Source organism: Gymnodraco acuticeps, unplaced genomic scaffold, assembly GCF_902827175.1.
Source record: "Gymnodraco acuticeps unplaced genomic scaffold, fGymAcu1.1, whole genome shotgun sequence".
In the NCBI taxonomy this organism is placed as follows: Eukaryota; Metazoa; Chordata; class Actinopteri; order Perciformes; family Bathydraconidae; genus Gymnodraco; species Gymnodraco acuticeps.
Genome location: NW_022989953.1, coordinates 1,892,781 through 1,914,283, shown reverse-complemented (window position 1 = coordinate 1,914,283; position 21,503 = coordinate 1,892,781). Strand labels below are relative to the sequence as shown.

The window sequence follows — 21,503 nt, the reverse complement described above, 5'->3', positions numbered from 1 at the left end:
CTGGTATCACTACACCAACAAGTCCTCCAACTCATACGAAAAAAATAGGCCGATTGTTCAGGCCCTTATTACGACCAAATATGTCGTTTGTTCAAGCGCTTAATACGTCCTATAATTACGTTTTAAAGTTTTCGCCCTCTAGTGCTCCCGTTGAATGCTAACGTTACAGATGGTCGTTTATTCACAAATAACCCTCTCTGTAAAATCCTAAATTGTAGGATAGTTTGGCCATTAAAACGCTTTATGATTAGATTTCTAGCGAGAAGTGTAGATCGTACTTTTAGAATCCACGTCCAGTCGATATGTAGGATCTATAGTTTGATAGATATAACGCAGATGATTTGAGGTATGCGGCAGCCTCCATGTTAAGTTACGGGTTGAAAACAGTATTTCCGGTCTCGACGTTTTCATAATAAAACCAATGATCAAATGATTTAACAGTGATATCTGCAGTACTCATCAACTAAAAAACATCCGTTTATCCTAATTATACGACATTTATTGGTTTAAATTGTGTACAATGCTTTTGTGTTTTTCCCATAGGTTTTTGTCTTTCGATTCTGAGAGACACCTTTCTTTTTTCAGAGGTTTTGATAGGCTAAAACATCGATTGTTTTAGCCGCAATGCATGTCGGGATATGGTGTTTATGCGATATGAAATCGGAAAAAAAAAAGTTTTTTAAATAAAATAATACTTTATTCCGAGTGTTCTTGCTTTTCTCTTTGGAAGTCATCACATAACGGTTTGGCTGCATTAAATATTACATATCTGCCGTAGATATTTATTTATAGAGCCCTGATCAGAAGACCTTTTGACAAACTGTAAGAGATGCCGCCAAAACTGAATACGCGACGTGGATCATAAATATATTAGCAATTAAACAACATCTTCAATTTCCCTTCACACAATACGTCTCCTTGCAGTATCAACACTAATTCGGCTGACTTTTATATTTGATCCAATAAGTAGGTAGTCTGTATTTACACCATAATGGTGCACAGCTGATAGAAAGGGACTTTTTTGTAGTTTTTAAAGATATTACTGATTTTCTGAACTACCTTTCCAACTCCTCATGCAGTTGACTGTTACAGGTCTATACAGGTTCATGGTACAATGCATAAGCTTCACATCGAGAGACTGAAACTGTATTTTCCTTTACCGTCCTGTTTTAATTTCACAATAAAGTTAATAGTCATATTATGTTTGATAATATTATGTTTTATTAACGAGACCACTGTTTTTTTTAACCCGCGCCGCCTAGTGGTTAAAGTACGTTATTGAATTTTGTTGTTGAATACGTTTTATTTGATGAAAACATTTAAATATTAAGAGTAGCATACATACAAAATAGAAAATATCAAGAAGATACCTTAGTGATCTCTACAATAAAACAGTTTAGTGCAGGACGTCCAAAGATATTAACAGGAGGATGTGATATGATGTGATATTGGGCTATATAAATAAACATTGATTGATTGATTGATTGATTGATTGATTGATTGATTGATTGATCGATCAGACAAAACAGACAAACTAATAAGGCTTTATTTAAACATTAAAGAATACTTAAGGTTAAGGTCTTCTTTTGAATAAGAAAAAAACGTTGGGGTTATCCACAGATAAATATGAAGTCTGACAAAGTACTTAACGTCCAATATATTGCATAGTTTATTTTGGCACTTGACAATCACCTTCCCTGAATTTGACTCAGGTGTAACTAAAGTCTGCTTTAAGGGTTGTTTATATTTCACATCATTAATCAGAATCTGCAAAGTATTTTGCAACATGTGCCTCTGAACCTTGACAAGTGCATGTTTCAGGCTTATCAATGAACAACAGGAGGGGTCACAGACATAAGACCAGCTGTTAAATAAAGCTCTTCTGACCTTATTCACCCATTTATTAATTATATGTTTTACATTTGATAACACCACTGTGTTTCGTATCCCCTAAACCTCCAGGGTGTACACAGTTTAATACTGGCAACTTCTAATTATGGGAAATACGAAAACGTCTTATAAAGAGACGTGCCATAGAACATGTTGCGAAACACACAATAGCCATGTATAGTTCTGTTTTCACCCATGCTAACTTGACATGGAAGCTGCATACACGTTATCCTGGCGAGACCTCAAATTATCTTCGTAATATCTATCAAACTATACAGTAGAATCTAGATCCTACACATCGACTGGACGTGGATTCTAAGAGTACAATATTAACTTCTTGCCAGAAATCGAATGAAAAAGCATTTTAATTGCCAATCTATTCCACAATTTAGGATTTTCCAGAGAGGGTTATTTTATGAATAAACGACCCTCCGGAGCGTTTGCAATGAACGGGCCGGGAGCATGTTGTTTCTTACACGACCACTAAAGCACCTCTAGTGGTCGTGTAAGAAACAACATACACTTTAAACCGTGTCTCTGGGTCGTAATAAGGGCATGAACAATCGGCCTATATGGTCGTTTTTTGTAGGAGGACAGGCTGCACTACACTCAGAGAGAGATCTTATTGAATGGGCAGAGGCAGTGGTTTGAATATTATCAGCCTATTTAGAAGGCATTATCAGTGGTATCAGCCGTATACAGTAGATTTGGGTTAGAAAGGGCCTGCTAAAGAAGAAGCAAACTAGTCGTTTTTGTCATCTATTACCACAGTTGATCACCAAAAGAGGGAACACAAAAATAAAACAATCATGTAGAAGGAATACAAGAAGCAACCGTAGTGGATTAAAGTAAAGCGGAAGACAGCTGATGTACTATATACTGTAAAGAGAACGTATGAAATGCCATTCATCTTTCATCCAGGATACTGGTGTTTGCCTTCTCATGACAACAAAACCTTGTTGTGTTTTTTCCATTACAGACGTGATAATTCAAACCCAAACCAAGCTTTATTTTCTTAAGCATAAAGAAGTGGTTTTGTTTGATTTAGAAATGTAACATATACTGTATGTTCAACCCAATCTCACGGCATTTCGTGTTCACCAACACGATTTTTAATCTATTGATTCGTGTTCCTCAACACGATTTGCCCCTTTTTTTCGTGTTGCACAGCACGATTTTAAAAGCAATGTATTTCTATTGCCTGCAGCACGTCTTTCTCTCCGGTCGGGTCGAGGAAGACCTGAAGCTGTGTGGTTCATAAAAACATGTTCTTACTCAATATCAAGCCACAATTATTGCTTTTATTTTAAATCGTATAATTTCGGACTTTTCTTGCCGTCTGTGAGGAAAATAAATGGGGCTCAGAGCCTCAGGATACTGAAATCTGTATTTTAAAAATATTTTTTTCCTTCTAATTTGATATTCTTTTCAAAATAACACACTGTTATTTACTCACCAATAACACACAATTATCCTTGCTTTTATTTATTGGTTTAATTCCATAATCTCGGGGTATTTTGGCGTCAATTTCAAAATAAAATATCCGGAAACAGACGTAGGACTATAAGGGACATTTCGAGCGTCATTGCGATTGTCAACCTTTCTGAGTTTAGGATGGCCGAAGACACTACACTACCCATAACTAGGGATGCACCGAATATTCGGCCACCGAAAATTATCGGCCGAAAATGGTTAAAAAGGCCCTTTCGGCCGAAAGGGTTTTAGCACCGAAAAAATATCACCGAATGTCAGAACAGGCTTACGTTGGTAACCTAACGTGTTGTTGTGATGACGTAATAAAGACGCGGCGACCATGCTCGCGGCTGGCTCACAGGGGGGGGGGGGGGGGGGGACATTGACCTTTGTCATCGAGATTGCCTTGAGCCTTTAACAAATCGTATTAAATAATCTGATGACAGACTGTAAACAGAATAGCTGAAATTTTAACAAACTAAATAACTCAGTTACCTCTAATCATTAACCCATGTTTGTATAATGTAGTTAACTCCGTGTGTTGCTGCTAGCATACATAACACATACATAACACCTGACGTGGAAACGTTACTCGTGGATGGGGCTACAGAGCTGCTAGAAAGACGGTCGAACCCGGTACATTCCTCCGTCTGCATGCGGTGCACTTTTGCTAAATGTTTAGACAAATTGCTCGTGCTTACATGCTAAACTCTTATTGCACTTATGGTAACAAGTATTCTCCACATCGAGACAGGTAAAGTTTAACCACACCTCGGAGCGCGTTCTCTCCGCCATCTCCGCAGTGTGCTCCGCTGCATGTAGCAGCTGCGTGTGTGTAAACTGCCCCGCCCCCTCGCACACAGACGGGGGAGAGATCTCGTCTGATCGAAAATACATCATAGACGCATTTGTTGTCTTTGCATATTAGAAACGAGTTGGCGACACTAAGACTGCGATATAATGTTTTTTAGCAATAATACATGACATATATAAATGTACTGTATGCATTCAAAAGTGCTGAATAAATGTTTTATGGACCCATAATAGTGATTATTATTTAAGTTAAGTTTTGCCATAATCATGTCTATTTGCATAATCAGGTAGCTGAACAACATTGGTAAAAAATGTATACATTATATATATATATTTCTATTAATCATTTTCGGCCTTTCGGCATTCGGTTTTCGGCCAACTGTTTCCTATTTTCGGTATCGGTTTCGGCCAAGAATTTCCCATTCGGTGCACCCCTACCCATAACCCCCAGCTATCGTTTAGGACTACAGTCCCCCGTAAGGTTACGCAGAGCGTCAAACAGCTGTGTGAAATGGAACGAAACCACGCCAGACTATCCAAAACTGGAATCGAACGCCCCCCCCAGAACTACACATGCTGGATGCTGGCTATTGTGTTTCGCCAAATGTTCTATGGGACGTCTCTACTGAACGTTTTCGTTTTTCCCACAATTAGAAGTTGCCAGTATTAAACACATTGGCGTTATCAAATGTAAAACTATTATATATTATTTATTATAATTAATAAATGGGTGAAAATCGCTATATATACCCACATGACAGCTCATTGTTACTTTGTAATTCTACTCCACTACAATTCAGAGGTTAACCTGGTATTTTTACTCCACTGCATTTATTTGAGTTACTTTGCAGATTCTGATTAATTATGTGAAATATAAACAACCCTTAAATCAGACTTTAGTTACACCTGAGTAAAATTCAGATAAGGTGATTGTCAAGTGCCAACAATCAGGAGAGATATTTGATAGTTGGTGCTTGAGAAGACTAAACATGTATCTGCAATTGACATGAATGGAAACGAGTAATAAAGTATATTCATTACTCGTTATTCTCTACTAATAGTTAATTAAAGACTGTATATTATGGCTATTTTGCACATCCCTTTCAAGATTTTCAAAGGTTTATTGACATATCATATACACAACTACGGTGTAGTTATGCAATGAATGAAACACTTGGGTCACAGGTTCCTCAACAGTGCATTACAAGACATCTATCAATATGTGTGAACCTCCACCATTAAACTGTCATATTCTGCACATTTCTTATTCTATCTACATACATACGAGTATAATTCATATGTATAATATCAGTTAAAATAAGTGCTTCAACATAGTTAACATTGCAGGAAAGCAATATATTAGACGTTAAGTACTTTGTCAGGCTTAATATTTATCTGTAGATAGATACCCCCAACGTTTTTTTCTTATTTAAAAGAAGACCTTAATCTGTTATTTAATGTTTAAATAAAGGTTAATTCGTTTTTCTGTTTTGCACCTCCTCCTATTAATATCTTTGTACATGCTGCACTAAACTGTTTTATTGTAGAGATCACTTTATAGTATCTTCTTGATTTTTTATATTCTATATTTCTATATTTATACTTTCCCCCTATGAAAGTATGTACTCTTAATATTTTTGTAATCAAACACAATAATTCAATAACGTGCTTTAACCACTAGGTGCACACAAGGTACACAAATGTTTTCCGGATTTCATATCATATAAACACCAAATCCCAGCATGCATTGCGGCTAAAACATCCAATAAGCGAGCTTAAAACCATAGCTGAGGATCTTGGGTCCGGTTATTTTTATTTTGAAATTCAGTCCCTGACGGAGGCCAAAAAAGCCAGAGATTATGGAATTAAACCAATAAATAAAATCAAGGATAATTGTGTATTATTGGTGAGTAAATAACAGTGTGTTATTTTGAAAAGAATAACAAATTAGAAGGAACAAAATATTTAAAAAATACAGATTTCAGTATTCTGAGGCTCTGAGGCCCATTTATTTTCCTCACAGAGGGCAACAAAAGTCCGAAATTATACGATTTAAAATAAAAGCAATAATTGTGGCTTGATATTGAGTAAGAACATGTTTTTATGAACCACACAGCTTCAGGTCTTCCTCGACCCGACCGGAGAAAAAGACGTGCTGCAAGCAGTAGAAATACATTGCTTTTAAAATCGTGCTGTGCAACACGAAACAAAATCGTGCTGTGCAACACGAACAAAAGGGGCAAATCGTGTTGGGGAACACGAATTAATAGATTAAAAATCGTGTTGGTGAACACGAAATGCCGTGAGACTGGGTTGGTATGTCCAATGTCTGGCTACTTTCAAGGCACTATTTGTTAGGGTAATAATATTTTCAATGGTTAGCATTAGGGATGCACGATAATTATCGGTCCGATATTAGGAATTATGACGTCATCCCGATAAACCCGATACCAGTATTAATAGCCCCGATAATATACAATATATTTTTTGGGTAAAAAAAAAGAAAAAAATACTGCAGTGTGGGTGGATTGGAATGAGGGGCGCTTGTTTTTCACTCAGCTCATCCCGTTTTGCCAGTACTGTGGTATTAGTGGTTTAGGAAGAGGGGAGTTTTTCACAAATCCAGCGCTCCCTAACTCATGCCTGGCTGTGACGTAAATGGTGTGCGGCCGTGAAGCCAGGACAGTAAACAAACATGTCGTCGGTGGTATGGGCGTTGGAGCTATGTGCAACTCAAGGCATATGCTCGAACCGGAGCTGCCTGGACGTTGCAATCATGTTGCGCACTATCCGTGCTGAGTGTGCTGACTTTTCGTACAATGTCCCACTGTCTGGCTTCCTGCATAAAGTCAAGTGCTCGGCGCAGTTGTGGCGAAATGTCGCTCCTCTGTTTTCATTTAAACAGCTCCTTATATCCGTTAGCGCAGCTAGCTAGCACCAGATGCTAACAACAACAATGCACGTAAGGTCTCTCTCTCGCTCGCTCGGGCCACACATACACACACCCTCCCGGTCCTCCCAATAGCCAGTCGGTGCCTGCCGGTGAGCGTGGAAGTGTGGTCTGCTGCAAGCGGGCGGCAGGAGCGGGGCTGTCAGCATCAGCTTGTAGATGGTATTTTAAACTCGATGCACTCTGAAACTACGGGGCGGCCAAGGAAAAAAAATACACATGCGTTAATCGCGTTCAAATAATTAGTGGCGTACATTTTTTTATTATTATCGGTTATCGGTATCGGTCTTGAGAAGCAGGAAGTTATCGGTATCGGTTTCAAAAAACCAATATCGTGCATCCCTAGTTAGCATGCAAGGCTAACTTTTGATCTCTGGATAACTCAGTATTCCAAGGACAGAAACAAAGCTGTTTTTGTTAAAAGCAGAAAATAGATGTTTATTTCCTGGCAAAGCTGAATAAAGGTATTCTTTAATCACTGACGTAAAAGTGTGTACAAGGTTGCGACTCCCCCAGGAGGTTGCGCTACAAGTCGACGGCAGGAATAGGGAGACATAGGTTGGGGAAGTGGTACTAAAAGCACTAAAGTGAGAAGGACACAGTGTGTATTTAGGGTTAATGAGGCAGTGTTGCAAGACAGGGGAGGCGACAGAAGGCAAGACAGCGTCGAGCTGTGAACTTCCGTGCTTTCCCGAGCATATCCCATTACATCGCCATTATCCTGGGTCAAGATACCTTGGTTCCCTACCCTCACAATGGTGTCACCCCTATACTGCTACACAGGGTCATAATTGATAGGCTGGCCAAGAACACATTTCAGTTAAGTAGTTAACCTGCTTGCCTCTTTGGCTGTCTCCATAAAGGGATTGACAAAAGAGAGATATATAAGTTGAGTGAAAGTGACCTTAGGATGTGAACTAGAATATTAAACACATCCACAATTCGTAAAACCTTATTTTGGTCAAATGCTATCTTATTAAATAATCTGACTAAATATATTCACTTTATCCTTTGTCGTGTAATTTGTACCTTTAACTTTTCTCCAAACCTTTTGAGCTTGTTTGATTTTCTTATTTACCATTGTATTGGAGAGAGTGCTCTTTAGCTCATGCTCTCTTGGCTGTAGTAATTGATTATTTGGAAAGCTATATAAGGCCATCAAGGAGGAACTGGAGACTATTACACATATTATTATTTATGTAAACACTGACAATCATCTTTCCAATTGTAAATTAGAATGATTGAATCACGGTTGCATGCCTACGCCAACCAGTCAAGTTTACATCTATCTATATCTAAAATGTCATCACTTCACTTCATATCATCTATCAATATAAGCCTATGAATAATTTAGTAATAGTAGTCAAAAACATATTTTGTCAGGTCACAGTGACTTTGACCTTTGTCCACCAAATCTATATCAGTTCATCCTAAAGTACAAGTAGCTTCTGCTCAATCAGAAAATAATTCTTTCAAGGCCTTTATGAGATATAACATTAAAAAGCAACAGAGATATGTGAGGTTACGGTGACCTTGACCTTTGACCACCAACATCCAATTGATCCTTAAGTCCAAGTGGGTGTTTGTACCACATTGAAAGACATTCCCTCAAGGCGTTTCAGAGATATCGAGTTTATGAGAAAATTATGGGTAGACATCCGGAAAACACGATGCCTAAAGCTACAGCTTTTGTCAGTTCGGAGGCATAAGGTTTCTTTTCTGTTGTATTCTTGGCCCGTGGATTTCAGCCCACTGCGCTGACACACTGGCTCATCATGCTTTATTATTTCACTGCTGTAGTTTGAGGCAGCCTGATCACAGCTGGCTAAAGACACAACATGAGTCTATCTATCTATCTGCATTTAGCCTGCCAGGCTGCCTCGCTGTGTGCTTCTGACATGACAGACACTTAGCAGTAAAGTCATTGTATCCTGGATGGCCTGAAACAGGAAAATTACTCAGCTCATTATGCCAATAAGCGGCACAGTGGTTCCCAGCACTTAGTTCTGCGATGAGGCAGAGCTGTGGCAGACATCATACACGAAGATGGACACATGTAGAGGCACAGAAAGGTATGCCTGCCTGCACACTCACATGGGGGGGTCTCAGCTACTGACAGGCAGCTACCACTGTCAGTCTTATTCTTTCCCTTAAGAGGAGAAATGATCAACCTATTATGCAGACCTTGAGATAGATAGATATAACATAGAGATGGGTGGATAGACACATGCTGCAAACACACAGTCTTGTTTAATTTTGCATCCATCTGGGCACCAAAGAGTTTTTTTTTTTCTTCTCTCTGACCCATTAGGATTTAGAATCGCCTCTCTCCTATTGCCTTTTGCTTTTGATTTGAACAAGAGGGGATGTGATGAATGCTGAGACTTATCAAACGGCTCAGTCTGAGTGTGTGCAATACTTAACATTCCTGTAATTAACAAAGCTCTCTACGACTGTGTCGAGGTTGTTTCAGTGTGATACAGACACACACACGCACAAACTGTCAGGACTAAATGAAGGTCTTTCCTCTGTATGTCCAACAGCAAACACTGCCTAATTATGTTGTGCATAACTTTAAAGTTTTATTGGAAGTTCAGTGGCAGCAGACACCGCAGGTCTTGTGTGTGAGTATGTGCGTTGCGGTGTTTCAGACGACTGGGGCTTTGATAATATATTCATGCCTCCCAATGACAAATGGTTCCCACCAGGAGGCGGTTTAACATTTAAATGAGGAGCAAGAGAAAAAATGGAACCACATCAGTGAGTGGATACACAGGGGCAGGCAGGAGAGGCACTACGTGTACCAGGACAAAGACATTAAAAACATGGATGAACACACAACTTCAAACCGCCCACACACACAAACACACAGATCTGCCGACAAAGAATATAAAAAACTAATGTGGAGGAAGGAGAAGGAGGTAAGATGCGGGAACAGCTGGCGTCCCGGCGGGGAATCAGAGAGCAGAAGAGAATTTGTTGGCGTGCGAAACCAGCAGCTACTGATGAGAGTTTATATAAACAGCCCGTCAAGCCCTCTGCTCAGGTTGGAACAATATCTCATCAAACAATATCGCGCGGCTTCATCGGCCTGTCAGGTGCCGCTGCCCAGACAAAACTGGGTTGCAGCTTTTCAGTCATTAACTCAGGTACAGAAACACATGATGGGTGGAGGGAGACAATGTGCACAAATACAGATGCAGGGATGAAGGTGAGCACCAGTGCATGCAAATAATCAGATTGACACTCCCCTGTGCACACGAAGCGAAAATCACACATTCATTCAAGTATACAACGAAACACATCATGGAGCGACATATGACTTTGTCTGGCTCTCCTGCAAGTGCAGATGATTGCTATGGCAATCGAGTGTAACCTCCAGACTCACTGCTTTTCGAGCTGAGATGACCCCTGACCTTGACATAAAGATTTTTGTTACTTCACGTTGTTCAACCACCGGATCCTTTTCTTAATCCCTTCTCTTATGTTTGTCCTATTTCTGTCCGCCATCTTCACTTTTATTTTCCTTGATCCTGACTTCCCTCCTTCCCAATAGTATGTTCTCTCCGTCGTTCACCATCTGCTGCAGCCTGGAGGCCTGCTCCGACTGACCTGCCCTCATGCTGTTAACCAGGGGCTATGTCAATCTGTTGGTAACCATGCAAAACATTTACCAAGAGTATACTTCCTATTTCAGGTTAGCACATGACGTCAAACAAGCTTAAACTGTACATGGCCATCAAAAAGAAGAAATACAGTAGAAAACTACAACAAGACTAACGGTTACTGGCAGCATATTTTATTTTTCTTCCATTGAAAATACAATGATTTTGTGGTATGACATGCAATGATAAAAACCTTGGAAAACCTGTACTAAAAAATTATGTTTTGTTGTTGAAGACATTTCCTTTCCTTAATATGTTTCAATAGACTTTCTCAGTTTTTAGAATATTTCTCTCCAATTGTCTTCCTAAGTACATTCAACTATGCCTGACCTCCTCCCTCCCTTTCTGTTTGACACAAGTCTATTTCTCCTGTCACTTTCAACCTCCTGCTTGCCAGCACAGTTTAGATAAAGCTGAAGTCTCTGAATAAAGATAAATATAAAGATAAAGATGTTCGGGTCAATCGATATCGTGTTTGAAGTCCACGCAGGTGGGTTGTCATACAATCATTGCACAGATCACTGCGGCGAAGGAGCACATTTGTCCTGTCAATGACAGAGCGTGCTGTGATAAAGGCGAGGCAGGGGTCAAGCAGATATCAGTATTCTGCTCACATTCAAATGATGTGCACACACACACTGCATACACAGGAGCATCAACTCAGTGGGTTGTTAAAGATCTGTGTGCAGGATTTTGTATGGTTCTCTTTAGATAGAATAATGGCCAAGGAACAGCATCAACAGAGGTACATCTTATCTATCACCTTTTAGATGTTAGACATAAATAGTTTCAGGATAGTGCTTTGCTCAAGGGTTGGCAATGTCATTGTGTCGGTCTATCACAAGTCTAAAATATCTACAGAGATGCCAACATTGAATATGTAAAAAGAGTAGCATTTGCGAGCGAAGCGAGCAAAGAACCAGCTGGGGGTTCGGGGGGCACTGTAAGCCCCCGAGATTTTTTTTTTATATTAAAGGCTCTCAGGGGCTCTGTGAGCTGCTATTATTTCTCATCAGGTGTTGTTTTCAAGCAGAACCTTTTGGTGAAATAGTGGACAGATGCAAAAAAAATTCATCCGGGATCCCTGACCTATTTTAATGTTTATCTATCCAATGTTTCCTTAAATGCTATTGAAAACAATGCAGCTAATTATATAAACATTAAATGAACACAATAAATAGAGAGTGAGCACTGCAACCTTTGTCATTTTATTAAACCAACCATAGAGCTTCAGTTTCTATTTTCTTCATGTTGATCAGTCATATCATAATCCATAGTAATAAATTGCTCACAAACATGCAATATAATATATATGTACAACTGATATTACTTTAAGTATAAGTGTACTCATAGTAAAGTTATTCAAGGAGACCATTTCCCATATATCTGACCTACATAAAAGAATACTTCACACTGGATCTTAGTAGATGCTAGGAAGCATCTACTAAGATCCAGTGTGAAGTATTCTTTTATGTAGGTCAGATATAGTGTACCCAACATTGCCCCCACCCCAACACATGTTCATCCATAATCTTAATGCAATGACTCAGCTATATATATGTGCTATCATTCCCTTAAGTTAACCTAAAAAAAAAGGAAAATAAGATTAAACTACCTGGATCTTATTTCTTGATGGCATTTTTCGACTCCTTGCACATCAATAACTATGTTACTACCACATCACACTCAACTATATATACATGAATATCCTAGTACTAATCTATGGCACTGGTTAAAGTGCATGTTTATATACAATCTCAATGTTTATATACAATCTCAACGTTTTTGTATGTCGCTCGACATCACTCTTCCCGCCATGTCGAATGCTGACATCGCAGCTACACAGCGTGCAGTACGCATGAAACTCGTCGAGTTTTGACCTATGAATCACAGGCCACACAACAGAGTATTCTGGCAGAAATCGTTGGTCGTTAGTCCTCTGCTTTTTAGCGGGTGGTGCTGCCATCGCATTGGGGACAATTTTTCGCGGATTTAAACCGATTTTATAAGATTCTCGTGACACTCATCGACTCGATCGTGTTCTATTCACCCGCGCCTGCCTGTCCGGGGTTTAGTCTCATTAAACACGGATATCCGGATCCGGTATCATTAAGCTTACTATAGCTATATGAATGCTACGGGTTAATCGCATGGGGCGCCGGAAGTGAAACCCGGACTTTCGGGATCAAAGATGTTCGTTCAAATGCATTCGATAGGTGGCGCCACTTTATTTTCTCAGACATAATATCTTGTGTAAAAAAATCGTAGCAAAACATTGAAAAATCGTAGAAGCGTAGTTTAGGTTAAAAATCGTAGTTGCTACGGCCAAATCGTAGACATTGGCATCTCTGTATCTAAACAATCATTGGATGGCCATAACATTTGATTGCAAATTGATATTCCTGGTCCAAAGGATATGAATCCTATCGACTGTAGGGATGCTTTGACTGGCTGGGGCAGCAGTGGCTCAGTCTGTCGGGACTTGGCCTTGGGACCGAAGAGGAGTGTGGACTGGTAGCTGGAGAGGTGCCAGTTCACCTCCTTGGAAATGCCGAGGCGCCCTTGAGCAAGGCACCAAACCCCTAACTGCTCCCTGGTGCCGGCGAGACTGGCACCTCTCCAGATGCATGTGCATGTCTATTCAACCCAGAGGTTGCGCTAGACTTTTTCACTGCCCGGACAGGAGAGAAAGAGAGAACCGTCAACGGGGGGCGGGGCGCACGCTTGTGAACTGTTAGCGCCGTGTTATGCATGCTCACTGCACCTCGCGTAAAGCCAAAACTCACAGACATTTCAATGATTTGTACGGCAAAGTTGGGTTTGGAAACGGTATCATTTCCTTTTTGGCAGGCATGCTTAACACCGGAGCCCTGCTGCGGGGAAACTTTGGCGCTGTTCCGAGTTTGTTCTAATCCGTCAAAATGACGGACTGCTTTCAGATTTTTCTGTCATTGTTAAAAAAAATCCGTCATAGCATAGATTCAACCTGTATTTTGTATAGTGTGTAAAACTGTGTGTGTTAATTAAAAAAGTATATGCCAGAGTGAAAAACAGAATTTGCTCTAGGGGCGATACATAAGGGTTCGTCTTCTTTTCCTTCTATTTAAGCACCTGCAATATCTTATTTTTTTAGTCATGTTTTGACAGCTATTGATTTGATTGCCATGGCAATTGTTACAAACATTTACATTCCCCCTCTAGACTTTTAATGCAGCGCCATCCTGAGGTCAAAATTGAACTACTGTACATGGTGACTAAATACTGGCTAAACTGACATGCAAAACTAACCCTAAACACGCTAAATGGTAAACATATACGTACCTAGCATCAGAATGTAAGCATTATGGTTCTGTTACAACTGTTGTGTAAAGGAATAGTATAATGTCAGCCCATATCTTGAAAGTTTTACAGAAATATGAAGCAGAACACTATCTTCTCACCCTGTATCCTCATCTGACTCCAACACCAATCTTACTCCCTGCCCTGTCCACTCATAATCTTCACCCTTCCTCTTCTTCTCCACCTATTCTTTACCCACTTCCCAGGATTTATATATTTTCACTGTTATCGCCTCTCACGTCTCTCTCGTTCTCTTCCTCCTTTGACCCTTCAACCTCCTGCCCCATCATTACTCCTCTTTCAACGCTCATCTTTCTGAGGCTGCCGAATTCCCCAGCACAACGGTGCTATTCTGCTGCCTACTAATAGAATCTCTCAGTTCCTCTAATGGATCTGTCAGAATCTCCCTGAGCATGGGAGACCAGATAGATTGATAGGGAGAGGGAGAGAGACAATGAAAGAGAGGGACAAAGAGACTGCTAGACACAGGAAGAGAGAAGCAAAGAAGAAAAAGAGATCGGCGCCGAGGCTCTTGACACTTTCATCTGTGCCTTGAAAAGTCTCAGAGCAGCAGCACCAATGACACTGCTAACCAGTGACCATATGACCTGTTAGAAGCAATGCCACTTAAGGCCATACCATTGTCACCACAGGATAATGACAGTTTCCCTGTGGCCATGGGTGAAACTAACGGGCAGGGTGAGTGGATTGCAATAGTGAACTAAACACATTTATTTGTTGCACTTATCACCCAGGAGGATTTCTTTCTAAAATACAAATGTGAATAAATCTATATTGGAAAGCTTCAATACTTTTAACACATTTCAACACCTCAAATGATTTGTTTGAGTGTTAGATGAAGGGGAGATGGCATATTTTCTTAGCGTGCTTGGTTTGTTGTCGATTTACACTTTTAAAAAAGCAGGGAAAGAAGCACTTAACACAGTTTTTTTTAATTTCCAGGGCTTTCATGGTCTATATCAATAAGGAACCAATTTACAACAGTTATTTTAAAGCCTTTTCTTTACTGTTTTTATTCAATTATATCAGTATCTCTGAAACACATCAAAAACTGTCTAATTATCCTCCATCATTTTCATACAGTGTAGTATCTGTTACTCACCGTTATCTGTGGCGATGAAGACAGCTGTGTATTTGTTGTCGTGGACATAAGGAGACTCACGGTCCAGTGAGCCGGAGGTGTTGACAGTTCCTGTGACCGGGCTCACACTCAGCCAGCCTGCTGGGTCTCGCAGAACAGCGTACCTGGAAGAAAGTAAATAAAATAGGTAAGAAGCTGTGCCTATATAAACATCCAGAAAAACAACTATACTGTGCACTCTATCTCTCAGAAAAGTTTATTTCGAGTCTATTTTGGTCCCATATGTTTAGGTTCCAAACATTGCACAGACAGACAGCTCCGTTAGTCACAGCAACAGGCAGGACACATATTTGAATAGTCTATATTTGTCCCGTACAGTGTATACATCCAATGAATTCTAAAACAATACCTTCCAGGAAAATAATACAACAAGCTTTCAATTAGGCGGCCCCTTTATAGTCAACAAATTGGTTATTTTGGTCTTAGTTGACAAAGATTGCATTAGTGAAGTAATCATTATGTTATGCTTCTTCATGCTTAATGACTTATTTCCAAGAAACAAATGAGCACATCTCTGGTTAAAACCAGATTTAAAGTGGTGCTTTTTGAAGGCTTCTCTGCTGAGAAACTACATTTTACAGATCCCTCTAACTTTACACAGGGTGCAAAACAACACAGATTTATTATTCACTTATTCCATCTGCCCCTCAGAAAATATAACAGCTCTTTGAGTTTCCTTGGACACCAGGTACTCAAAATAATTCAAACACAGCCGGCAAGAAAACCTTCACGTACAGCTAGGGCTATAAACAAATAGTTTTAGTGTTTTGTTCTGAGATATAGAAGATTTTACAAAGCGCTTGTACTGGTATGTGTGTATGTGTCCAAAGATTTAACCATGTTCTGTAAAAATGCTTATTTGTTGAAATAAATAATTGAATAATATTTGATGCACTCATTCAGATGATGCTGCTGATGACAGAACGCCACAGAAACTCAATATGTTAAGGGCAAAAACCAAACTTTTGCATTAAGAGTTTATCTAGTATTTCTTATGTGAAAGAAAGCCACTGTAGGTCTGTACTAATCTGTAATAAAGGTGCCCTGCAAACTAGAATAGTAATAGCCAATAGAGACTTCCTGAGCAAAGACTGTGCGCATGCATGTGTAGGTGACTGCAGCAGCAGCTCCTGCAGGGCTGAGATTTGAAGATGATGGATGACCACTCAGAAACTGTTGTAGGCGAATTTTGTGAAAAAATGCCTAAAGACGGATCACGACCCTGCTAATGGAGCCACTCCGCCAGTCGCTGATGGCCGGAGGATGGTGATTAAAGTAGGATTGCATCCGTGTAAACATTACCAGTAATTTAATAAGGAAACTTTGCAATGTACACATGTGCTGCAACAATTACATACAAGGTTCTCTTACACAAATCCTGCATAAAACGCACACACATGCACAAGTTTCTGAAACGCACACAGACTTTCTTCAAAACAAGGCCACTCTTTGCCAAAGTGCTCAGCAGTAGACAAATAGTCTTTGAAATGGAGCTCTTCAGCTAACAGAGCGCAGCAAAGCCTTTGGAAATGGCTTTGCAATCAACCTCTGCTCACACCTCTCCCCTCCCGCTCTCACTCACTTTCCCTGCCAGTGAGCGCTATTGAACACATATGTTCTCCTGTAACAAAAGAGCCACTGCTGCGAGGTTAAATGTGCTGTTAATAATGACACATTTATCATTGTACATGCTCTTTCTCCTGCACATACACAGAGAGCACTCACATGATTCATAAGGCCAACTCCTCCAATAAAACAGAGCCAGGCTCACAGTTTATTAACCTCCATATGTTTCACTTACCCCATCACAGGCTTCACGATCACACACACACACACACACACACACACACACCACACACACACACACACACCACACACACACAAACACACACACACACACACACACACACAACACACACACACACACACAACACACACACACACACAACACCACACACACACACACACACACACACACACACACACACACACACACACACACACACACACACAACACACACCCCACACACACACACACACACACACACACACTCTCTGTGGTATATCAACCTTGCCGCATTGCCAAATTGTGGAACAGACACACACATACACAATTGCACAGTATGAGTACAACATGGTGCAGGGCTCAACGCTAGCTTTTAAGTGGTTGACAGGCTGGCAACCAGGCATCAGCTTTTGGTTGCCAAAACTGAAAATACAGTTGCCATTTTTAGGCACCTTATATTTTAAATAATTAAGATACTATACAGTTATACATCAACTTAATAATGAACATGTGACGCAAAATAATGTTCAAATGCTTTACAATAAGTAATTAACACAATTATTTGAAACTTTAGTGGTAATAAACTTGTCCACCCTCAATTACTGGCATACAAAATACCAGTAGTGCAGCTGTAGTCATGTTCTTCACAGATCCTTCAAAAATGAATTGAGCAAGTCACTAGTTTCTTGGTCATCCGTTGTCTCCCTTTCAAATGTGTGCTGACCCTCACCATAGATCCACTGGCCCTTCAGCATTGAAGTCTTGATTGTGGTTCTGTCATTGGCCAGACTAATACATTTCTAATGTTAAATAAATGAAAACCAAATGAGACACACATACACGGCAACGCCCAGCACACACACACACACACACACACACACACACACACACACACACACACACACACACACACACACACACACACACACACACACACACACACACACACACACACACACACACACACACACACACACACACACACACACACACACACACACACACACACACACACACGCAAGTATCAGCGAGAGCAGCAGCGCATTTACAACTTGGAGATATAACCACTATTTTCAATTTGTGGGGATAAAGGATGCAAAAAATATTACAGTCAAATGTAAATTTGTGTAAATGTGTGCAGGACAGAAAGCATTGTCCACATCGAATAACAGCAATGCCAATCTCTTGATTGTTGAGGATACAATAAAGATGCCTGTCAAAATGTCTAAACATATATTTTGTGTATTATTGTTCCACTACATTTCATAATGATAATTGCTACAATGATGGGAAGTTGTCTTTTCTCTTACGGTGCCACAGAACAACACAAAAACTTGTATTTTTATTGTTATTATTTTTAAAGTAAAGTAACGTGTTACTAGTTACTTTTATAATTTAGTAACTAATAAAGTAACTAGTTACTTTTTTGAGACCAGTAACTATAATTATTACTAGTTACTTTTTTTAAGTAACTTGCCCAACACTGCTCTTCTTAATACAACAAATAATTAACATGTATCTATTTTGGGGTGCACATTTAGCTGTTTGCTGTCCTGATTTCTTTATGTTAAAAACTGGTTGCCACTGATGGCAACCAAAGGCCAAGAAGTGGTTGACATTTTTTCTGAATGGTTGCCAATGGCAACCTGGCAACCGTTACTGTCGAGCCCTATAGTAGTATATATTACCCCTTATATAAACAGGTGAAAACATATACTGTAGCCTTGCTCGGTCCTAAGATAAAAAAGACACTACTAAACTTGTAATATCTTGTTTATGCTGTACAAAATAATCGTTTTTGGTTGTACTGTACAATGGGTCATACCTCTGACTATTTATTTTGTACTAAATATGAGACTATACTTGACAATGCCTGGCAACATTATGGTGATACCAATCTTGCTTTCAGTCTTTACACTAAGCTCAATAAGTGGTATTTGTTGTTATTTTTGATCAGCAAGAAATGAATAGGTGGATTTCCCAAAATGTGTTAACTATTCTTTTTAATAACCAAATTAACTGGCTTATCAAAAAGGTGTGTTAAAAGCACATTTTAGATCGGTCATATTTTTCTCTTTTATGTCACCATGAATATTGGCTTAGCCTGTATTTATCCCTGAAAGACTCCCTTCTACTCTCAGATTCACTCTAAAGCACAAACCCTGGGAACCTCTTTCAGACATGAGGTATATTCCAAAGCTAGCAGCCAAATACTATGGAGATTTGCAGAGCGTTGAGTAAAATATCAGGCTTTTATGTATTTTCCATAGTGTAGATGTTCTGAAAGAGTGTAAGGCATTTGTCTGCTTTAGTGCCGGCTCAAAGGTAACCCTGAGTCGGATCCACTGTTCCCCCTCCGTGTGCAAACATGGGGACAGTCCATTAGAGCCCTTTAAAGGGCAAATTATGAAGACATTAAAAAGCCATTAGGAATATTCATATCTGGTTTTACATGGTTATCTAAAAAAACAGAGATGGCCCAAACAATTCAGTCAACAAATGAGACACAGACACAATTATCACACATGCTCATATAGCTGCAAACACACATATACAGATAAAACAGGCACACACAAAATTGAGCAAAAAGGAAAACACATAGTTTAAAGTAAGTGTGTCTTGTACAATATGTTTTGCTTGCAATGTGAAATAATTCTCTAGACAGCAAAATGATTTGTCCAGATTTTTGCTTGAGTTGCAGAAGTATGTGGTGAGGTACACACTGGGAGCCCAACGTTTTCAACTGGTCTGCAGAGCCACACCATTTGGGAATAATCTGAGCGGCTATAACTGGCACCAGAGCCGAGTCAGGGGTTGTGAGCACATGTGTGTGTAAGTGTGACGGTTTTTCTAAGAGATTACCCTTAGCTGTAAGAGGACACAAAGGAGCCACGACGAGAGCTGGCAGGAGTCTCATTAGAGGTGGTCCAGGGCCAGAGAAGTAATTTAATACCAACCTACGAGGGTCTTTTAAAATGTTTCTTAAATAAACCACAAACAAAGGATTGCCTTAAATTACGAGACAAATTGAAATGATCCGTGACTAAATAGAAAATACTATAATTCAAGAATTTCCCACACTAGCACATTTTTGTCAAAGGTCCAGGGTGTAGAATTAAGGGGGCTCTATAAGCAGAAATGAAATACAATACTTTTTTAGAATGAGCTCTTCAGATATCCCCTGGCATTGAGTCCACAATGTTGCACTGCTTTGCTTGTTTGTTCACAAAGGTCTTTATTTTTCTCATGCTGCAGCACCTCTTTTCACCCTCTGTCTGAAACCAGAGCCCAGTTTGCTCTGATTGGTTATCTCGCCGGCTATTGTGATTGGTCAACAACTTAGAAATGTTCCGCCCCTTAGCCCATCAATGTGTTGGAGACATAGACTGTATATATAAAGGTTGGAGCACAAGACAATAGAAGCTGGAGTGTTATGTAGTGATGTCACTATGTCGAGGGAGTTAACAAAGGAGTCAAATGGAGGCGTTTCAGGCAGAGAGGAGTTTCTGGAGGGATCTTTGGGATGTTAGCCTTTGAAGACCATTTACAGGCACTAAAACCCATATAACACACTACAGGAAAGGGAAAAAGCAAATGCATGCTTGATAAAAACGTAAAGGGTTTAACCACTGCATATCCAGAAGGTAATCATCTGTTTTGACAGCAAACTGTTCTCACACTAGAGCAGAGCTTCACTGCCGCTCTTTGTTGAGACAGATCTGAGTCTTGTTCCTCAGTTTTCTCAGACAGCTCAAAGGGATACTGGAGCAGGAGGGAGAAAATGGCTTGGCGCCCACTCATAATCTAGTTTCATTAAGAGCAAAATTCTGGCATAGATTTTGCACATCTGTGTGTGTTTTTGTGTCAACAGCAGAGTTAATTTAGAGACAAGATAAAATCTGAGTCGTTAACGGCATAACTTTAAGCTATTTGCATTAATGCTAATTGTTCTGTTTGTTTCTATTATATTCTAAGATATGATGCTGGCACATCTTCTAATTAATAGTAATATAGTGTGGTCTGTTTGATTCTTCTTTCAAATGCACATCTGTTTCCTGGATCAACAGTAAAAACTAATATATATGATGGCTCTGAAATAAGGTTTTGAAAAAAATACGTTCTAAGTTGGCCAATGCACTTATCTAAAACACAAAGTGGGCCACTAAAGGTATTTTCAACTTGTTTCATTTGATTCCCATTACACATTTTGCGTGTACCACTTGTTAATTGACTATACACTCATTCTAGTTTCGTGAGTGCCAAAAAGTTAAGATTGCATTGGTCACCTACATTTAACACCATCATTTATTTTAATGTATACTTCATGATTTAGTATTGCACTTTCCAAAGGTTGGGGGACTCACTAGAGACAGATTAGAAAAAGTAATGGTCAAAATTAAAAAGCATCAGAGGAATCCGGACTTC

At 39.7% G+C, this 21,503-nt stretch overlaps 1 protein-coding gene across 1 annotated transcript in view; it reads right to left on the bottom strand.

The window, feature by feature from the left end:
* Positions 1-21,503, bottom strand: part of cdh13 (cadherin 13, H-cadherin (heart)) — a 467,262-nt gene that overhangs the window by 45,808 nt on the left and 399,951 nt on the right. The window contains exon 12 of the mRNA XM_034210651.1: positions 15,254-15,396. Coding sequence (XP_034066542.1) covers positions 15,254-15,396 — 143 coding nt within the window. The remainder of the gene's footprint in view (positions 1-15,253; positions 15,397-21,503) is intronic.